We start from the raw sequence: 21,078 nt of genomic DNA, 5'->3' as shown, positions 1-21,078 counted from the left end.
CGACTGGTATGAACGTAACAAGCACAGATTCTGGTGTTACACACAACTGTAGCAGAAAACTGAAAGTTTAATTGATGTGTTTTAAGCATAATAGCAATCCTTTTTCCCCATTAATTTGGCTGCTTTTATAGTACAGCGACATCTAGTGGCCAGACTACCTGCAAGATCGTTATGGTATTACTGCATGGGTAAAGGTGATTTTGTTACAAACTCAGGAGGTTGGATCTGTTCAAAGCCAGAGTTCCTCAATATAACGCTGGAGAAATAAGAGCTGTGGTTTAATAAATGCACATAAACAGGAGGACTATATTTGCTCAAATTGATCAGTTTCATAAAGTATAAACAATGTTTTTATGTTTTATAATAAGAGTGATGGATAGTTCACCAGCAAGTGTAAAATGCCAACGCGCCGAGAAGAAACGGCACATTTGTGTATCAAAATTGACACAGTGCGCACCACGTCTGTGCATTTTATTTCTACAGTTCGATTCTGTGTTAGTCTTTCAGCTTCCGGTGCTCGGTGTGTTCTCATGTAAACTCTGCAGGGCGAGGTCCGTCCACTTCATCTCTTGCTCTTTCACAGACTCTGTCGATCCCCCATTGTCCTGCTCAGCCTCAGGCAACTCGCTCTGCAACAAACCGGAAACAAGAAGATGGAATTAAAAAAGAAAGAAAAAGACACTTTGATCAACACTGTGATGGTTTCAAGAATATTTGATGGGGGAAAATACAGAGCTTAAACCAAAACAGCATGATCGATACACTCACCAGCCACTTCATTAGGTACACCTGTTCAACTGCTAATTAACGCAAAAATCTAATCAGCAAATCACATGGCAGCAACTCAAAGACTGTATCAATACAGCTGGCTGAAGTCCAAACTGAGCATCAGAAACTGGTGATCTGCTGGGATTTTCCCACAAAACCGTGACTTGTGTTTAACCTCCTAGGACCTGGCGTCCACATATGTGGACATCACATTTTGGGTTATTTAGACCAAAATACTCAATTTTGCTCTACAAGGGCCTGATATCCACTTACGAGGACATTATACTGCTACTGTTCTATCAAAATTTTAAATGAATATCCTCATATGTGGCTCTTATTTTTCTTAAAAACAAAAATAAGTAAAAAAAATAAATAAATCTGGTAATTCTTTGTTTTTACATTCATCGGGTCCCAATATGCCCAAATATCAAAGAGAAATTAAAAATGCATGTTGTGAAAGAGTTCGGGTCTTAGGAGGTTAAGGTAAAATAAAAATGGGTGAAAATGTCTTGTTGATGTTAGAGATCAGAGGAGAATGTGCAGACTGCTTCGAGCTGATAGGAAGGCGACAGCAATCCAAGCACGCAGAGCTTTGAATGCACAACACAACACACCTCGAAGCAGACGGACCACGGCGGCAAAAGACCACACCGGGTGCCGCTCCGGTCAACTAAGAACAGGAAACTAAAGCCACAATTCACACAGGCTCATGAAACTTTGACACCAGAAGACTAGAAAAATGTTTCCTGCTTTGATGAGTCCCAATTTCTCCTGGAACATTCATATGGTAGGGTCTGAATTTGACCTAAACAACATGACAGCATGGGTCCATCCTGCCTTGTATCAATGTTCAGGCTGCTGGTGGTGCAGTGTGTGGGAGATCTGTTCTTGGCACACTTTGGACCTCTTAATCAGAATCAGAAGACTTTATTTATCCCCAAGGGGCAATTAACAAACAACCGAGCAGCATACATTGAAGATAAGGACAATAAGAACAGGCAATAGGAGTGAAATAATAAATACACAGAATATACAGTATATACAGTTTTAAAATTACACAGTTTTAAAATTAAAGTGACTGAAGTTGAATAAATAACTGCAAGTGACTAAAAGTGAATAAAGTGTCAGTAGTGTAGGAAGACTGTAGTTTATGTTTATGGGTGTGGGAAATGTTTTTATCGTCTTAATACCAAATGAGCAGCATTTAATGCCACAGCCTAACTTCATGAGTATTATTTTGACCACGCCCATCCCTTTATGATCACAGTGTAACCATCTAGTGATAGCAGAATAGTTTTAGCAGGATAACCCTCAACCTTGCAAAGATCAAATAATTAAACTTGTTTCTTGAACACGATATGGTCACGGCATGCAAATGACCGCCTTTGGGATGTAGTACAAGTACGAGATTTGGATCATGGACGGCCAAATCAACAGCAACTGTGTGATGCTATCATGTCAACATGGTTCAACATCTCAGAAATGTCTCAGGCACCTTGTTGAATGTTTGCTGTGAAGAATCAAAGATGTTCTGAAGGCTTTAACCTTGGCCAGGTGTATCTAATGAGTGTATATAGTTTGTTTTTGACAAAGCAGGTAAGCATGCGCATGTCACTTCTGTAAGCCCAGAATAGGAAAGAGAAGTATACCAAAGCAATCCCCCCCCCAACCATATGTGTATAAATGCTATATTTACGCTTATGTTCATATTCTCTCATTCTCCTCTATTTTATATTACAACTCTGTAATATGTAACTTCTGTCGGTGCTCTGCTACTGGAAATTGAATTTGCCGGAGGAACCCACCCGAGGGATTAATAAAGATCTATCTAATCTAATCTGCGTCATTGACATTAAGTAAAAAGCTAGATATTATGGAGTGTCCTCTCATGAACGGCACTGCTCGGGAACATCCTGCAAAAACATTTCTGCTTTCTGTAGTCATTGGTCCTTGTTGACGTTAACCTCAGCATTAACATTAACCAAAGACTTTACCAAAGGAATGGTGACGTCTTCGTACGGCAGCCTGTCTTCCCTCCAGGCATCATCGGTGAGATCCAGGACTCTCCCGTCCCGTTGGATTTCACTGTCCATCCTCCCGCCGAGACACAGCCGGCTGCCAATTGGCCTCAACAACAACAGGGGAGCAACAGTAACACGGATTTACGTCCGCGAACAACGCCGTTGCTGTTTGAGAGGAGCAGTCGCAGTAATTCTACGTAGCCAGTTGTCACGTGCTGATGACGCAGTGTATGATGCCTTTACGTGCAGTGGAAAATACGAATCTAACGAGGTTTACTAGCAGGAGATACAATACAATTTGTCCAAATATGTGAACTTACACAACAGCAACATTTAGACTGCTACATGGCATTTATACTCCACAGTATACAGCCTTGTATGCCACCTGAAGGCAGGTTTAGCCCATCAGGCCTAATGGCTGTTTTAGAGTTTTATCTTCACTGATCATTGGGACCCAAAAACTGTATGCAGAAAATAGTCAGTCACCAGTCAAGTTCTTGCTCTGTTACAGTCCTCCCACATATTTAAAGTGATGATTAGTTGAGTTTCATGTCTCTGTCTTCTATCACGTGCATGCATGTGTGTCTTTAAGATAAGATAAGATAACCTTTATTAGTCCCACACGTGGGGAATTTGTTTGGTGTGTGGTATGGTTATTTAGTGCCCCATGGGTTGTGGTATGTTCTCTATTTTGGTGAGCGAGACACACCGTCACTCTTTCTCCAATGAACATTTTGCACTTAAGACCATGCAATATCAAACAGTGACCACACACTGTGGTTTCTTTTGGTTTCTTGTTGTTGTTTTTTCTGTCTTCCTTTCTTTGACTGCCAGACTGTCTGATTTTTATCTCTGACAGCAAAGAAAAAAAACCTGCTTTTCACATCTAATCTATATTTTTCTTCTTCTCAGTCTTCTAATCAGACCTCTTTATGTTGTGTTATAACTTGGTTTACTCTGATTAGTGTTTGCTTGTGAGACTGTTCAGAGCATGTCTGAGAGGACGCAGTTGGCCGCATTACATCTGACATATGGGACTCTTGTATGATTTCAGAGAGATATTTAAAGAGAGGAGTAAGGTGATGCTGTATTTAAGGTATCTGAAGGAAAATAGTGCTCATTTTTGAACGTTAATGATTAGATTAGCGAGCTGGGGGATACTATTAAATATTTTAAGGTAGATTTTAACCAAAATTTGGAAATATAGGGAAGTTTTTAACGTTTTTTTTTTCTTTTTTGCCAGGGACGATTTCTGACAGTAGCTATAATTTTTCTGCTGATGACACAGAGTCTTTTTTTCGGTACAAAAGAGTCGGAGCCCCGTCCTCTCGCGCTTTCTTTGAAAGTCTCGTGAGATTATGTGAGGTCAAGCCACTAGTCCGCGCCTGGCTCGTCATTGCCATGGTAACCACATGTTTCTCTGTCTTCAACCCGTGACCAGTCGGTGCATTTTGTTGCGTTATTGAGTTTAAGGTAATTATATGGATCACATCACAGTTTGGAAACAGCAACGCTTCAGTCAAGAAAAAAAATCCAGTGGTGAGAAATTTAGCGCTAGACAGATAGTGAAGTTAAAAGAAATGAATAGACACGAATTAGAGCTGGGCCGCTCTATGCTCGAAAATAATTTAATTGTAATTACCGAAATATATCTAATGTTAAATCCGTGTGAAACTAATACCATGCTAAAACCATTACTAATAACTACTAATAACATGCAACTCTCCATCGACCATTAGTCAGTCCATATACACCTAATGTAAATGTGTAAATAATCTTCTAAATCGTTTCCCCCTCCTTTTTTAATAGAAGATCAGCAATGCCAGTCTCTCCAGAGCAGCAGGCAGAAGAAGCCAAAACATCAACCAGTCCTGGAAACCAAGTTTTCACCTGCGTGATAACTCCACAAGCAAAAGGTCTGATGTCTGCAGCGGGAACAAAGCTCGAAAGCATCATGTATAAGACCACATCCGCCGACTATGGTCGCCTCCCTCCAACCTTTGAAAGCTCTCCGTGCACTTTCCACCCCAAATCACAAAGATTCACCGAAGAGCTGAGGAAGACCGGGATGTATCGGAACTACTCCTTTAATACATCCTTGGACCGTAGCAGGGTGTGTGACTGACTGCTTTGCAGCACATGACTTTTAAAAACCCCCGAAAAAGCATACATCTCAAATGTAACGACTGCAGTATTCAATATGTGCACATGTATGAAATTAAACTATATTGTTTAGCACGTGTGTGTTTTTATGTTTTGGTTCCTACATGCTATTAATATTACAGGTATATATTATTTTGAACCTCAGATGAATTAAAAACGCATAGGTGTTTCAGAGAGTAAAAAACACTTGAACTCTGTCGCCATTGTCAGTATAGAAATACAGAAATTCTTTGATCTGACTCACACTGGCGGGTTTAAAACCATCTAATTAGTTAGTAACATATTTTTAAAAATATATTAAATGTAATATTTGTTTTTCCTTTCGTTTTTTGAAGGTGGGGTGGGATCACTTTAGTAAATGTTTCAGGCTGAACGAATGAAATTTGTTCATTTTCGCTGCCATTAGATGGAGAAAGGGGGTCAAATTTAAAGGTTACAAGTCTTATAGTTCCCCTCTGCTGTTCTGGACTCAGGTGTAGCGTACCATTTCTTTAATTCTTTGAACTTTGTGATGCACAATCAATTTCCTTTTTTAAATAAAATAATTAATTAATATATTTCTTATTTTAGACCATAAATATATTTAAGTTAAAAAGTAAAACCATTAGGCCGAACTCGTATGTTCACGTAACATTAAAGAGAAATCCTCCCTTCTCCTCCAGTCTCGCCTCCGCATCCACAGCTGACGATGACCAACCTTTTAGCTGCCAGCGCTACGGAACTTAGCGACCAGCTAGCGCTCCTTAGTAGCGTCGTTTAAAATGTGTACGCTATGACTGTGTTGCTGTTTTACTTCAGCGAAGGTGTGTTACGGCGGAATATAGACGGGTCGTGTAAATGTGTCCTGATACCCGAGTACCGCGCTCAGCTCGTTGTTCCTCTCGTTACCTAACTTGTGTAGTCCGACGGGAGAATCGGAGGAGGGTCCAGCTATCGAAGCTAACAGCTAGGAGGCTAGCTCATACACAACGCAGCTACCTTGTTAGCTCTCTGGTTTATTAACTACTTTGGTCTGGCTCGACTGCGCTTTGAATGGTTTTTGTTTTACAAGATAGCACCGTAAGTATCTCTTTAGTTTAAAATGGAACCATTGTGACTTTTTATGATAAGAACAAGTTTGGGAAACTTGGTTTTCCTTTTAACGTGACAACTGCTTGCTTTGTGGGTGGCTAGCTTGCGAGTCAGCTAACTGAAAAGCTGTTGTTTGTCAACAATACTAAAATATGTCATCGTTTAGTAGCTCTGTGTGATACACTGTGCCTTTTTAATTGAGCAGCACAGCTATAGATTGAAACAACTGAACGTCGTTTAGTGGCTGTTTTGTTTGAGAGAAAGGGGAGTCATGTTTAATTTCAATAATTAACTTCTGTAATCTGCTGACATTTATCGTACGGGGTGTGTCGTTTCCGCAAGTCTAAATATTTGCTGCTGGCTGCACTGACAGATTGAGTAAGCAGCTGAGCTAAATGCTTTCTGTTTTGTGTTTGTGTTGCCTTCACAGCGATGCCAGCCTTGGAGGTGAGGTTAACTGAAGCCTTGGGCTGTTTGTGATGTTCCGAGCTTTCCTGGCTGCATCACCAGACCTTTCCTGGTTCATTCCAGTAGCCATATATCACTAGACCCACACAAGTCTCTGCTTGGCAACAGTATGATCATTTGCACTGTCCCCACCCAACCCACAGGGACAAGAACCCCCCAAAACCAAGCTCTTCAAATGATATGATAGTAGCTGCCTGGATTACTTTCTGTGCCTGCAGGAGCCTTGTACAGGTTCTGCTCTTCCTCTCTTCCTCAAAGTCCCTTCATCCATTCTGGGGAACACTTGCCAGTTTGGTCTCCAGCTCTGGAACCATGGGTAATAGCTGTGTATGTCGAGAAGATAGTGACTTGGAGGACCAACATCATGGTTCATCGAGAGCAACCCGAGGACAAGCTAGGCGGGTGGATCACAGTGCAGGTGTGGGCGCTGACGCTGCAGAGGCTCGGAGCAGTCGGCCCAGGGACCCGGTCAGGCCGCCTCGTCGAGGGCGAGGACCTCATGAGCCCAGACGGAAAAAGCAGAATGTAGATGGCCTGGTGCTGGACACGCTGGCTGTCATCAGGACACTCGTAGACAAGTAAGTTGGAAAATACCAACAATAATTCAATCAAGAAAAAGAAAAAGAAAATTCTTGTTGTTTTTTAGAAAAAAAAAATAACGTCAGCCTGTAATGTTAATGATGCCAGTGCCAGCACATTTCCTAATGTGACAGCCCTGTTGCTGTTCATATCATTCTCATCGCATTTTTATTACAGATCTTCTTTTCCACAAGTCGCTCTTCCTCTTTCAGAACTGCTGTAATGTTTGTAGGTCTCAATTAGGGTTCAGTGTTATTCTTGTGGTATTATAACAATAAACTGGGGAGTTATTCATTTTCCAGGAAACTGGTATCTCTCACAAAGAAAAGGGTAATAATAAACCATGCAACTGTAGCTTATTCATGAAAAAAATCAATAATTTCACACAAAAGCCTGCTTAAAACAAAGGTGATTAAGATCTCTGAGCAGCAGTTGCAAGCATTAATTTGTAGAACCTGCGGCTTTGAATAAGTAGAATCCGTAAGGAGGGACTCTGTTCTGTTCCTTTCTGTGTCCTTTCTTCCTGCATTGAAATCTTGCTCCAGTGCTTTAAAACTATGTGTTTCCTCTATATGTCAAGGCATTTTCTTTCATTTGCCACCTCCTCCACTTATTTGTTGTCGTTGAAGAACCAACTTGCATTTTGAAGCGTAGTATTGTGAGTCATGTTTCTGAAGTTCATACAATAAGAAGAGATGCTCCCAAGGAAAGCTGATTTCCTTGCAATTGTAGATAATAAGAAAAGACAGAGTTTACTGAGTGTTTCATGCTCACTGGGACTGTTGTCACGGATCTGTGCAACTGTCCCTTAGTATACACTAAATGACAGCCACGGTGTCTTTATTGACTCTTCTTTCACGTGGCCCTGTAGCTTTTCATCACTGTTTAAAAGCCTTCTGTGCAAACGTCTCAGTTTGAACCTAACTGAACAGTGTTTCCATCACAGCCTCTCGGTGGTTTGATGTTGGCTTTTTCAGCACGTTCTGTCTGATTCAGCCACTTGTTCAGTTGCCCTTTTTTTATTTCCAGATTTTTCACTTAACATCACTGACATTTGTTGTAACAGTATGTTGCCACACAAGTAAACCTCTTCAGGATAACAGTACATGTATGAATAAGCCAATAAGCTGCAAAAAATCGGACTAACAGTGTTTCAGAGGTTCACTGTTTGTCTTAATATTGATGTACTGGCTGTGTTTAAAACATGTATTCCAACAGTGTGCAAACAATATGACTAATTAATGAAAGACGTCTCACTTGCAGTATTACTAAGTGATGGTAGGAAATCTGAGAATTAAGCCGAGTCTGTGGCTGGCTATAGTGATAGTGGGTTTGATTTTTTTGGGATCAGCTACAATAAGTAATGGTAATAGAAGCGTTATCATCAGTTACACCTACTGAACCAGATACATCGTAACTATACACTCGCTTCAGCCTCTCCACAGGATAACACTGTTGTCCATATCCATTACTGTGATCACAGAAACACACAAAGACATGAGTCATTTGTTGATATTTTTCCAGATGCTGTGACCACAGGGTCACAAACACTTGGGCTGGCTGAGTGCATTCAGAGAGCATCACTACAGTTGTGTTAAATGTGCACACACAAGTTTCTTATTTTTAGGTAAAGTGAAAAAGATGTAAAACAAAAAACCCTCTGCCTTGTTTTTCAGTGACCAAGAGCCTCCGTACTCCATGATCACTCTGCATGAGATGGCAGAGACGGGTAAGGAAACACGTTCACATGCTCAACACAAAACATGAACCACACAGCAAACAAACACCACTCTGGCAAGTCGGTGCTCTTTTAAAAATGTGAAGAAGTGTAGTGCAGTGTGACATAAGAGTTTTTATTGTTGGTTCAAAGGTTATTAGATGTGTGATAGAAGAAACATTTGCTCTGTGAGGAAAACACGACACGATAAGGTGACAAAAACATTTCTTGGTTTGTCAGATGAACCCATCTCTCGATTATCAAGATGGTTTATCTTTATTAATGCCTAGAGAGGACTTCCAGGAATTAACAGTCCTGTGTGCATATGCTTTCCCTTCCCCCTCAGGCTCAAAGTCTGAGTTGTTTATGAGAAGTGCTAAGGAAGTATCATTACAGTGCATTGAACTCAGATGTTTTTCTGTTTTGATATATCTGGACTATTTGAAAATTTGCTTGCTCTAAATTTACCTGTGGTATTCCAAAATGCAGACTACTGGACATCATACTGACTGGTTACCATTTAGTGGTGATTCAGCAGCAGTGTTTGCTTTATCTGTCAGGTAGGGCTGCACGATTTTGCATAAAATGAGAATCACGATTTTTTTGCTTAGAATTGAGATCACGATTCTCTCACGATTTTCTTTTCCAATATAAATATTTATTGCACTTATTAACTGCACATCAACTTCGTAACAGTTGAGACTGAACATAAAAATAATAAATAAACATAAAAACAATAAATGTCTTTAAAATCGTTGTCATTTGGAAATGAGATCGCACATAAGTATGAATTGAGATCGCGATTTTCTAACGATTAATTGTGCAGCCCTGCTGTCAGGTAAATGTCAGAAAAGACCCCGTATGTGTGACAATGGCTTTATCCTTCTAAAGCTTTCCCACATGCACTGCAGCCCTCGCCTCGTGCAAGACTTGCCCAACAGAGGTGCTTGTGAGAAACGAATGCAAGGTGCCACTGGATCAGACATTACCTGGTCTTAAACGTGCTCCCCAGTACAAAGTGTTGGTGAGATTATGCTAGTAATCAGAAAGCACAGCTAACAGTTTGTTACATTTATGTTGTGCCTCTATTTTCCATCTAATCTCTCCTAAACCACAAAGGATTTCCAAGTGGATCCGATTATTTTCAGGTTATAATGAAAGCACACCTGTATGGTAGCACTGCTAAGTTTAATGCTGCATGTTGGGACGTTTGTGGAGCAAAGACAGTTGGATGACACCATGCAGTAGCACTAGGATGAGATCTGCTCAGAGTATGAGCTTGACTCCCACCAGTTGTGGCCTGGCTCTTCTAGTCATTTTAATCCCAGTTTGTTTGCCTCGAATTGACGTATCATCTCCGTTATTCAGATAAGTGTGCATGTGCATGCACACTTCAATTCTGCAATTTGTAGTGTTCAAAAACAGTTCTTAGTAAACATCACTTGTCTGGGTTGTCTCTTGTTAACAGTAAGCACAGTTTTGACCAAAATACGCAAAACCTGCACGATCAGGTTGGAGAGGACTGAATGTGAACAGAGCAGTGGGATTGCAGCAGTCCCGAGCTAAGGTTGCTTCCTCAGCATCTGTACTCCAGCTTGCCCAGCCTGAGGGCAGCAGTTCATCATTTGGGGAAGGGACACAGTCATGATTTATCCCACATACATAATGTATTAGAGTTCACATTTCTACCCCAGTCTAGTGAGTTTTATTTATATGAAATATTCTTTTGGATATTTTTGTGCTAGTTTGTGTTTAGTTTGATGTTTCTGTTGATTTTCTTTTGGTTTGTTGTGCTTGTGATTTTGTGTGCATATGATTGCAGCCCTCACATTTTGCTTGAGGCATGCAGTGTTTGGATGTGTATGTGGTACCCTTTGAATTCTTGCTCAAGCCTGGTGTCATGCACATATGGTGTTTGACGCTCACAAGGCACGGTGTTGTGTGGCTTGACAGCAGCCAAGCTGGGTATTAGCTTGCAGTTCTGAACCCTGAGTCCAGCCAAGAAGCAAATCAGTCAGCTAGCCAGTCACTTTGTGTTTGACATGTGCAAGCAATGTTAAATTATTCATAAGCTAGTTGGCTTTCATGAGTGATATTACAGAGAGGATTTCTCACTGAGTCACCTAATGGACAGGAAATGCATGCTTTAGTAGGCTGCATATTATACTCAGAACCGAGGGTTATGTTGGTGAGCACAGATTTATACTCAGACATCTTCTTTCCTTGGAGAGAAACAACGGAGAAAGCTTTGCTTGGATGAGGTTTTAAAAGCAGCTGTGAAAGGAAATGATGGAAAAGAGAAAAGAGAAAGGAATTTATATTTTGCACTTAGTATTTATTATTTGAGAGTTTATGTGAAAAACAACCCAGACATGCTGATTGATTTCACACAGTGCTGACTGTTTTGTTCTTTTTGTTCCTTTGTTTTAATTTTCCAACCAGCATTGTCAGTCCAGGTATACTTGCTCCTTTCAGAAACATCTTACTGGAGATCAGTCAGATGAAACGGGCAAATCATAGAACTTGAGCCAGATGAAATACACCTTGCACAAATGAACAAACAGGTCTCTGTTAAAACACCAAACAGTGTGTTGCTACTTTCGCTAGCGTGGGCTCAATGACGGCTGGTTTGCCCTACAGACAGAACACGAGTGTCAACCATATAATGTCAGTGTCCCAACAGCATCTGTACACAACTCTCAGTTCTAGCTGAATACATCAGAAAACAAAGCAAAATCTTGTGGGACCATTTAATAATTGCACCTCAGATTTTTAATTATGTGCTTTGGAAGACACAACATGCTCCTCTCTTTATACACTAGTTTGAGGTAAATAACAGTAAGATCTAAGGCATTCATGTCACAGCTGACCTGACCTGCGCCTTAATTTACATCTCACCTCTCAGGCTCTTTTTTCCCCCCCAGAAATCTTAACCTGTTTAGCCCCCAGCGGTTTTTGTAATCTCCGCAATCTCCTCCCTTTTGCACCCATCTTTGGGTGCTTAAGAGGTTAAACTAACTGGGCTTTCTTCAAGGCTCCTGGCGAATTGCTGCAGAACCACAGTAGAAAAGCATCTTGTGTCTTAGTATAACAGTTGCAGCTGCACGAAACAGGACAGAAAGGACTTGGCCAGGCTAGTGAGAAAAACATAGGGCGTTATGGGACGGTCTCTCCCAGATCTGGATCCAGTGTATGCTGGCCACGTCCAGAAGGAAGGCCAGCTGCATTGCTGTGGACTCCGCCCACCCGGTGATAAACTTTGTCCCTGTTCTTTCTGGAAAACGGTATAGGACCACTGAAACAAGAAGCACCAGAGAACCCCCACACACACACACACACACACACACAGAACTCGTACCTTAAAAGACTGAGGCATGCACTGGAAACCTGCACTTTAAAACATGCGGCTCCAATGCTGCCTTTTTATTTGTTTCCCTATTGTGTGTATTTATTTATTTGAAGTCTTTCTGTGTTTAAGCTGAGAACTATCATACAGAATTATGTTGCGTGACTGCTTAATGACAACGAGGAATCTTTTGATTCCCAAGGAGGCAGATTACCAAAAGCCAACAGTGTAAAATAACAACAGTGATACAAAATCTCAATTGAAAGTTTCTTGTTTTCTCTTAGATGACGGCTGGCTGGAGGTTGTCCAGTCTCTGATACGAGTGATTCCACTGGATGATCCACTAGGCCCTGCAGTGATCACACTTCTCCTGGATGAGTGTCCTCTACCCACCAAGGTATCAATCTGACCTTTAACCTAGAAAATAACGGATGTGATCTCAAATCCACTGTTTCCATGGCCTTTCTGTTTGTGACTGCGGCTCTAATCAGAACACCAATCTTTGACTTGTTCTTTCCCTTTTTCTGTATTTTGATGATTGTACGCTCGCTCACATTTCTCCTGCAGATCTGTCATTTCTCTGCACATATGTTTGTGTTAAAAAGATGCTCGTTTATTTTTGGAAACCAATAGAATCAGCATTTTAAACCATTAGTTTCCATTTTCACTCAAGTCACACACAGATTAAAGGAACTGTAGCTATTTTTGTAGATTTCGTGTCATTTCTATTTATTAGAAATGGATAGAAATGATATAAAAAAAAAAAAAATCAGTTATTGTTATTATCGTTCAGGATAGATTAATCTTGTGTTCCACCCCCTCTCTTCACCCACAACTAGGGCTGTTTGATATAACGATATATATGTCTGATGACGATATCAAAACGTCTATCGTTTCATATTACGCTATCGTTGTTTTTTGGTGTTTACGGCAATATTTTTTCATGTTTTGACAGTCACTGTAGCGGCTATATTCATTTCTTAAACTTCTCTTTTCTCTTATATTTAAAATAACCACACTACGGATGGACAAGTGACTGTTTACGTGTTGTCGTTAGCAACAGCGATGGTAAACCCAGCGTCCGGTTGTTTATTTTCCACATAAACCTTTCACAATAAAGCTGTTGAGATTTTTCAAAATAAGAGATTCCCAAAATTTTATCGGGATATGAGATTTTGGTCACATTGCACAGCCCTACCCACAACCTTTTTCTTTTCTTTTTTTACCACTTTGAACAAATAAAATGTGGTGTGGGCCTCCTGCTTCCATGCCCAGAGTAATGTGAGGACAGAGGTCGTAGCGTTACACTCTGAGCAGAGTGAGCTCCTCACAGTAATGCAGTGAATTTATATTTCCCACAGTTTAAGACTCACTTAGTACGGTCTTAGAATAGAATAGAAATTGTGGGTGCTCCGCGCCAACTGTGCATGGAATAAAATGACATTACTAATAAAACTACTTATTTCCTGGTTTATGTCCTTGTAGCATCTTCTATCAGGATGTTTTTAAATGTTTAAAGGAGAAGCGTTCCAGCTTTCTGTGGTGCTTGACTTTTAGGTTGTTTGGAGAAACGATGAATGATCCTTGCTGAAGTGACTTTTCCTTTCTGTCCAGGATGCTCTCCAGAAACTCTCTGACATGTTAAATCTGAGTTCAGCCGTTGCACGACAAGACGCTCTAAACCCCGCCAAACACAGAAACACCACTGCGGTCCTGGGATGCCTGGCAGAGAAGCTAGCCGGTACAGTCCACTGTTCTGGTTTATTTGTGTTTAATTTTTGAGTCGCTGGTTTTGCTCTTTGGTGTTTTTCGTTTTCTATAAACTAAAGACCAAATGTTTGGTACGTTTACCCCGTTTCTTATGACACCTTTTATTTTGTAGGACCAGCCAGTATTGGGTTGTTGAGCCCTGGAACCCTTGAATACCTTCTAGAGAGCCTGGTGAGCAAACTTTGACACATGGTATTGTTTAGTGTGTGGTATGCTGCACGAATGGCACTGTTGCACGTTCAGACCTAAAATTTGCTGATGCATTGTGGTACGAGAGCTTTTATTATCCTCCAGACGGAGCTATATAACATCCGGCTTGCAAGAAAAGTGAGAAAGCTTCAGGTTACTTCAAACGAAGTTTGGTAAGGTCCAATCACGTCGAGCAGCCAGGTTACAAATCCCCGATGATGCACGGCAGAGACGGTGGACGACTATAAAGATGTGGACACCACTCTGCTACATCTGCTAAGATCGCTCTCGCTGTTTATTAGATAAGGGCTGCACTGTTTTCTGAGACTGCTTCACTGAGCCTTGTCAGAGCTATAAAGAAGCCGGGTCTGTTGCAGTGCGGCGTTTCAGGCTGATCTAACAGCAACAAAACACATCTGCAGCATTTCTGACAAAGACAACAAACACAATAATGAAGTGGCCAAATTTAGTGGGAATACATTCAGTGCGCCACTGCAGACATGAATGCGAGCACGTCACTGCAGCGACTTTTATGAAGTACTCAAGGGAGTGTTAGGGTTGAATTATAACATTAAAATAAATGGTTTGTTTAACTGGTGAAATATGTGGAAAACTAATGTGTACTATTTGTGGTTGTTGCTCCAGAGCTCCGAGGCCCACCCCACTGTCATGCTGTTTGCTCTCATCGCTCTGGAGAAGTTCTCGCAGACAAGTAGGTTCACTCACTGTATGAAGCCAGTTTAAAAATGAAGACTCGTGATTAGGCTGGTGAAATAAGACGTGTGTTATCAGATTAATGACCCGAGGAGCTGTAAACAGCTCTTCTGCTCCCCTGCTGTCGATTAGTGTTTCTGTGCATACAGAATATTATGCTTGGAGGCAGATTCATAGGAGTGCTTTTGTTTAGCAGTTTTATTACCTGAGCAATGAAGCATAATAGCACTAAAACCCACCACTCCTCTGTATTTCATGACTAGGAGCTAATGGTCTCAATTACAAATCTTTTCTTATAGTTTCTCTAAAATGTTAGCATTGAGCTGCATCCTGCATATTTAATTGAAGTCACAGCATAAAGAACTGTGAGGTCTGTTTAGAGACAGGGTTTCATATGTTTTGTATTGCTTAATTTCAAATGGCTCACGTGTTATTGATGCGGTTTGTTCTCGAACATGTTTTCTCCCATTTTTTTGTTGTCAATTCTGCTCCGAGTGCTCCCGAAAACATGGGCGACCTGTAACTCGATGCTGTGCACAAACAGCACTGAAGCTGCTGATGCTCAGCGAGGATGCTTGTGATCCTCCCGTGTAGGGATGTTTTTACACACAGCAGTGTTACGACGTATTGTGCGAGGTTCACAGATTCAGACGTTCTGGTTCACACTTGCATTTCCTTTGCTCAGGCGAGAACAAGCTGACTGTGTCCGAGTCTTCGATCAGTGATCGTCTGGCTGTTCTGGAGTCTTGGGCAGAACATCCCGACTATCTAAAGAGGCAGGTTGGATTTTGTGCACAGTGGAGCCTTGACAACTTGTGTGAGTAGCCCCATGTTTCAGCCATTCTGTGCCGCTGTAGTTTCTTAAATGAGCCAATTATAACTCTCTGAGTCACCGACAAAAGAAAAGCCATCATTTTTCTCGTGCTCTTCTCCGTCCAGTCCTAAAGGACGGTCGTCAGTTCACTTACGAAAAAGTCAACCTCACGAACATCAACGCCATGCTGAACAGCAACGATGTTAGCGAGTACCTCAAGATCTCCCCGACTGGACTCGAGGTCAGTCTGCGTGTGAATGCAGATTGGATGCAGTGTTTTTATTGTAACTGATGCAGGAAAGACTGAATCTTTGCTCCTTCTTTTTGCTCTTGTCTTCAGGCGCGATGTGATGCCTCATCCTTTGAGAGCGTGCGCTGTACATTCTGTGTGGATTCGGGCGTTTGGTACTACGAGGTGACGGTTATTACATCAGGGGTGATGCAGATCGGATGGGCCACCAAGGACAGCAAGTTCCTAAACCATGTACTTGAACACGTTTACAGTTTGCCCTTAGCATAGTGTTCTGAATCTGATTAGATATTCTCCTTTGGTTTGACTGCAGTCACCTAATGTGTGTGTGTGTGTGTGTGTGTGTGTGTGTGTGTGTGTGTTACAGGAGGGTTATGGAATAGGAGATGATGAATACTCATGTGCGTACGATGGCTGCAGGCAGCTAATCTGGTACAACGCTCGCAGTAAACCTCATGCTCACCCCTGCTGGAAGGAGGGTACGCTTTACTGACATATGGACATGTAGTTATAATCAGGCATTGCTGCCATCTGTTTTTAAACTGCTGACTTTAAAGACATTTTCAAATGTTCCCATTTTAAGAAATCTGTGTTATAATAACATGCTTTGAGTGTCAGTGTTTGGAAATAGTTTTGTTATTTTGGCGTGACTGTTTTGTGATTTTTAGCACCCACGCTGTCACTGCCAACATTCAGGCTCTGGCCCACATCCCACACAGATAACACTAATAGCACGCCAAAGCTTCATTCTGCTGCGTGTGCGTTCCATTTAGGAGATGCCATCGGCTTCCTGTTGGATCTCAGCAAAAAGCAAATGATCTTTTATCTGAACGGACATCAGCTACCGCCAGAGAAACAGGTGTTCTCATCTGCCACGTAAGTTCGCACAAAGTCTGTCATCTCCTCTCCTTTTTACTTCGTCCATTTTTCTCTTTTTTTGTTCTGTCTCTCCATATTTTCTCTCATTTATCCCTGTGTTTTCTCCCCCTCTGTGCCAGGTCCGGCTTCTTCGCGGCAGCCAGCTTCATGTCGTACCAGCAGTGTGAGTTTAACTTCGGGGCCAAGCCTTTCCGTCACCCACCTTCTGTGAAGTTCAGCACCTTCAACGACTTTGCTTCACTGCTGCCCAGTGAAAAGATCATCCTGCCCAGGTAAGAAATGAAACTGGTCCTTGAACTATTTAATTTATTTATTTATTCTGTGGTGTTGGATGATGATGTAAGAGGTTGGGAAAGCAGTGTGTAATCTGTTGTTACCAAACTGTCCTCTGAATCCTGTCTTTGTCCAAATGATCCAGCTTGTAGGTAAATGAGTCAGCACTCAGAGTTTGAACGTCTTTAAATCTCTCATTAGAGTCTGTTGGCTGCATTAAACCAGCACTTTCATTTCAATGGTAACATTAAAATCTTCAGTCCATTTTTCACCGACACATCAAACTTTGCTCTGGGCTGATACTCGGTCTTGGCTGTGACGTAACCATGCCGGTCCACAATACTCTGAAAGTGGAACAAAAACGAAACCCTGATGTCATATCTGATTTAATAAGACAGAATGTAGACGGCCTACAGCTGCATAATATAAAGCTCTAATGTTCCTCTGTGTCAGGATGTTGTTGACTGTGTTGCAACAACGGGACCTTGAACGTTACCACAGTTGGATCATCACGTCTCTAAAACATCATCAACAAAAATAGCAAAATAATCTGGACAAAGAAAAGACTCGTCACGTAGGTTTTTGCTATTGTGTCCTGTCACTGACTGAGAAATGAAAAGGATGGACAGCTTTTCATTTCCTCCACTGTTTTTGTCTTTTATTTTAAACAGAGTCGGGCTAAATAAAGGAAAGACTGACGCAATAAAAATGGCTGCATCTAAAAATCAGGCGTCTGTCCACACCACCATGTGCAGCATGACGCATTAACCAGCTGTCCCACAGAAAATCTGTCAGCAGCTGAACGTTAGCTCGTTCGTCCTAAAAATGTACATAAAATGTAACCTTTTTAAAAAGGAACGTAAGTGTAACCGTTTGAGTTGCATATTCCACATGTGGATTTTATTTTATTTTAAATTTTCATTTATTTATTTTAATGCAACAATTATAAAAATATATATATAGTTTTTGATTTTTTTCATTGAGTGTATTAAGATGTTCTGCTTAAAGTGGGAAAGAGTTAAAACAGCTTGTTTCATATACAGAGGAGCAGCACTGTAATGTAATTGGGGATGATTTTGAACTTGAAATGCATGGATGTAAATGAGTGTAATGCCCCACCCTGTGCCTTTTCCTTTGAAAGCTTGTGGGAAGGTAGACGGCATGTGTATAGAAACGTTGTGTGTGTGTGTGTGTGTGTTTCCTAGACACCGGCGTCTGGCCTTACTGAAGCAGGTTAGCATCCGAGACAACTGCTGCACGCTGTGTTGTGACGTCATGGCCGACACAGAGCTGCGGCCCTGTGGACATGGGTATGAGTTCTTCTGCTGTGAATAAAATTTCTGTGAAACTCTATTTTTTTTCCTGACTTCAATCTGACTTTTTCCCGTCTGTTTTCCCCAGTGGTATGTGTATGGAGTGTGCCTTACAGTTAGAGACGTGCCCCCTCTGCCGTCACGACATCCAGACCCGCGTCAGACTCATTGCACACATCTCCTGACACACTTCCTGCTCTTGCTCCAGTAAACGGAGACACACAAGCCCTTTAGCTTCCTCCTCCTCCTGTAATCCCCTCTTACCCCACAGGGCTACGAGGATGTTGCCACAATGTTGCGATGATGGCAGAACGCTGAATTCTGATCAGAGGAGATGGCAGCAATGGAGGGGTGTATAGATGAAAGAAAGGAGATGAGAGGAGGGGCAATAAAACGACAGCTGGCACCCCCAGGAGCTTTTCCTCGTGTATCTACATCTCCTCTTTTATACCCTTCTGACAACTCACTGCAGAAGCTGGGCCAAGAAAACTTTCTACTTTTTTTTTTTTTCCAAATAAAAGCGCAGAGACGGTGTAACCCGGCCACAGACAGAACCAAGTTCTTATCTACCGGCCCCGTGTAAAGCTATTTAAAAACAACAAACATTTCCATCATGAGGATCCCACTTGTGCTTTCAGTCCTGAGGCTACTACTATTTAACCCCATCGCCGTCATGCACACGTCTGCAGATGTGACAGGGCTTGGTCACAGAGGAAAGCGCAGCCTGTAGTACAGTATTAAACCGAAGGTACAAACTTGAAATGTATCCCACTTTCTTTTTTTGCCTATAGATGCGTGAGAAATTGTTTTCTCACTGTAGCATTTTCATTCTCTCCAACACTCAAACCTTGGGCAGCTTTTCCATCTGTACTGATCGATCACCCAGTAGGAGGGTTTTCGTCAGGAAATTCTATTGGCTAAAATCTCAGATTCTACTCTCTCAATTGACTTTAATTGCTTGAGTTCAATTTTCTGATTAAGTTTACAAAGCTGTTCAAAATCACTCATGTGGTAAACACGAAAGAAAGTAAATGGCAGAAATAATGTTATTCAGCCAGTAATAATAAAATGTTTCTGTGTGAATAAGAACTAATTGATTTGACCCTCCTTTTGTCCTTTACTGTCTTTTATAAAGCAACCACAGAATGTGGGGATTAAAATTTACATTAAAGTCATATGCGAATGATCCCAGTCAGGTTTTTTCCTCCTGGTTATAAGTGCATATTTTAAAGAACCAGTGTAAGCAAAGTGTGTACTGTCACCACCACACACTGTAAAACTTGATTAGTGCCAACAGTTGGGGAACAGGAGTCGCGCTTGTCTGAGAGGCTGTTTGATTTTTGGTTTGTGATGACGAACGTGACAATTTTCAGTCCACAAAAACAAGTTTTTAGTTGGTCACTTAAAGTGAGGCTGAACGCTGATGTTGGCTCACGAGCTGAGCGGTGAATTGTGGGAGGAAATGTGGTTTGTTTGTTCACGTGCTACACGTCACAGCGCTGCTGGTGATCTTGTGTTAAAAACAAAGTTTGTCAGAAGTGCTCAGACTGAGTAAAAACGTGGGTTCTGTACATCTGCTCCCGTTTCTTCATCTTCCCTCTTCTCGTCTTTTGCCTTGTGTTTGTCTTTCTGTCCATCCTTTACTTGAAGCATCTCTGGGTTGACTGACTGAATTATGTTTGTATTTTGGAAACAGGTGACAAAATTAATTGTATGTTAAATCATAATTCAGTAAAATTGTATTGTACAATTTTAAAACACCCAATGGGATTTCAAATGACAGCAGTTTTACATTTATCCTGTTTCTGAAGGTGTTGACACTTCATACTGCATGAGCAAAATCAGTAAAATCATTCACGATACTAGAACAGTTTATGACGACAGCAGAATCTCTCGGTATGACAAAGACTGGTATGGTCGTTGTTTGCTATGTTGTATTTTCCTGGAGCACCTTATCCATGGAGGTGAGAGGTGAATGGTCTCTGTGTTTGGAGATCCAGTTCAGGAGTGTGTGTGTGTGTGTGTGTGTGTGTGTGTGTGTGTGTGTGTGTGTGTATTTAAAACATCTGTAAAGGAAAATCTCCCAGAGTTCCCAAAGATGTGATTTATTGAAGAATTATTTCCTGGATTGTGACATTTGTAATAAATGTATGTTCATGTGATTCTTTTGTGTGACTCCTGCTACAAAACCAAATTATTGTTACACTCTCTGATCATTTTACCCACTGGCCTGTAAAATGTGGACATTTTTAAACACACACAGCAATTCTTTTCTTTAAGTAACAGCTGATCTCAACCTTGTCTGCATATTAGCCAGGGATCTATTGTTGTGTTTTTGTCTTTTGGTGTGTTGGTAATTTATCACAAAGAATTAGTGTCGAAAACACCGGGCACTGTCTCAGGCTCACATGAAGCCCCATGCAATCATAACGGATGCACATTATTTTGTATTTAATAACTCTATTTGGAAAGTCATAATCCTGCTTGGTATGATAATAACCTACAAAGTCGGATTTGGCATAAAAATGTACACGAAGTACTTTAAATATAACAACAATACAACAAAATATAATGGTGGACCCACCGTCTCATCCACTCTTTTCTTGTGGCACGAAGAGATGTTAAACGAAAAAAAGTACATAATCTCCGATTTTCAGCGCTTCTGATGAACGTCAGACAGCATCTGACTTATACGTATTTCCTTTTTGCAGCTTTAAGCTCAAACAATCACCGTCCTCTGGTT

General features: G+C 41.2%; 2 protein-coding genes across 4 annotated transcripts; one reads left to right on the top strand and one right to left on the bottom strand.

Moving 5' to 3' along the window:
* Positions 1-49: 49 nt before the first annotated feature.
* anapc13 (anaphase promoting complex subunit 13) lies at positions 50-2,990 on the bottom strand. Its single transcript, XM_031747552.2, has 2 exons — positions 2,763-2,990; positions 50-629 (listed from the first exon to the last, which is right to left on the bottom strand). Exons 1-2 carry the CDS (start codon positions 2,859-2,861, stop codon positions 504-506), a joined length of 225 nt encoding a protein of 74 aa, XP_031603412.1. The 5' UTR covers positions 2,862-2,990; the 3' UTR covers positions 50-503.
* Positions 2,991-5,322: 2,332 nt separating this feature from the next.
* Positions 5,323-20,497, top strand: rspry1 (ring finger and SPRY domain containing 1). 3 transcript variants are annotated; one of them, XM_039614557.1, is made up of 15 exons: positions 5,323-5,425; positions 6,454-7,069; positions 8,747-8,799; positions 12,418-12,530; positions 13,748-13,874; positions 14,016-14,074; positions 14,738-14,804; positions 15,492-15,623; positions 15,746-15,861; positions 15,961-16,104; positions 16,238-16,349; positions 16,644-16,746; positions 16,869-17,021; positions 18,228-18,332; positions 18,424-20,497. In XM_039614557.1, the coding sequence occupies exons 2-15, from the start codon at positions 6,672-6,674 to the stop codon at positions 18,518-18,520; spliced, it is 1,779 nt and encodes a 592-aa protein (XP_039470491.1). In that variant the 5' UTR covers positions 5,323-5,425; positions 6,454-6,671; the 3' UTR covers positions 18,521-20,497. The 3 variants fall into 3 exon arrangements, with proteins under 3 accessions (XP_039470491.1, XP_031603406.1, XP_039470492.1); XM_031747546.2 differs by lacking the exon at positions 5,323-5,425 and adding an exon at positions 5,618-6,011; XM_039614558.1 differs by lacking the exon at positions 5,323-5,425 and adding an exon at positions 5,622-5,755.
* Positions 20,498-21,078: the final 581 nt, after the last annotated feature.

The sequence above is a fragment of the Oreochromis aureus genome, linkage group 7 (genome assembly GCF_013358895.1).
Source record: "Oreochromis aureus strain Israel breed Guangdong linkage group 7, ZZ_aureus, whole genome shotgun sequence".
In the NCBI taxonomy this organism is placed as follows: Eukaryota; Metazoa; Chordata; class Actinopteri; order Cichliformes; family Cichlidae; genus Oreochromis; species Oreochromis aureus.
Note: the sequence above shows the minus strand (reverse complement) of the source record. Positions and strands in the feature narration are given on the sequence as shown.

Excerpts from the sequence above, each read along its gene's own strand:
- anapc13 (XM_031747552.2), bottom strand. The coding sequence starts at position 2,861 with ATGGACAGTGAAATCCAACGGGACGGGAGAGTCCTGGATCTCACCGAT. Across the intron at positions 630-2,762 it reads AAGACGTCACCATTCCTTTG|AGCGAGTTGCCTGAGGCTGA; the intron begins GTAAAGTCTTTG and ends GGTTTGTTGCAG.
- rspry1 (XM_039614557.1), top strand. The coding sequence starts at position 6,672 with ATGATAGTAGCTGCCTGGATTACTTTCTGTGCCTGCAGGAGCCTTGTA. Across the intron at positions 14,805-15,491 it reads GGAGAAGTTCTCGCAGACAA|GCGAGAACAAGCTGACTGTG; the intron begins GTAGGTTCACTC and ends TCCTTTGCTCAG. Across the intron at positions 17,022-18,227 it reads GAAAAGATCATCCTGCCCAG|ACACCGGCGTCTGGCCTTAC; the intron begins GTAAGAAATGAA and ends TGTGTTTCCTAG.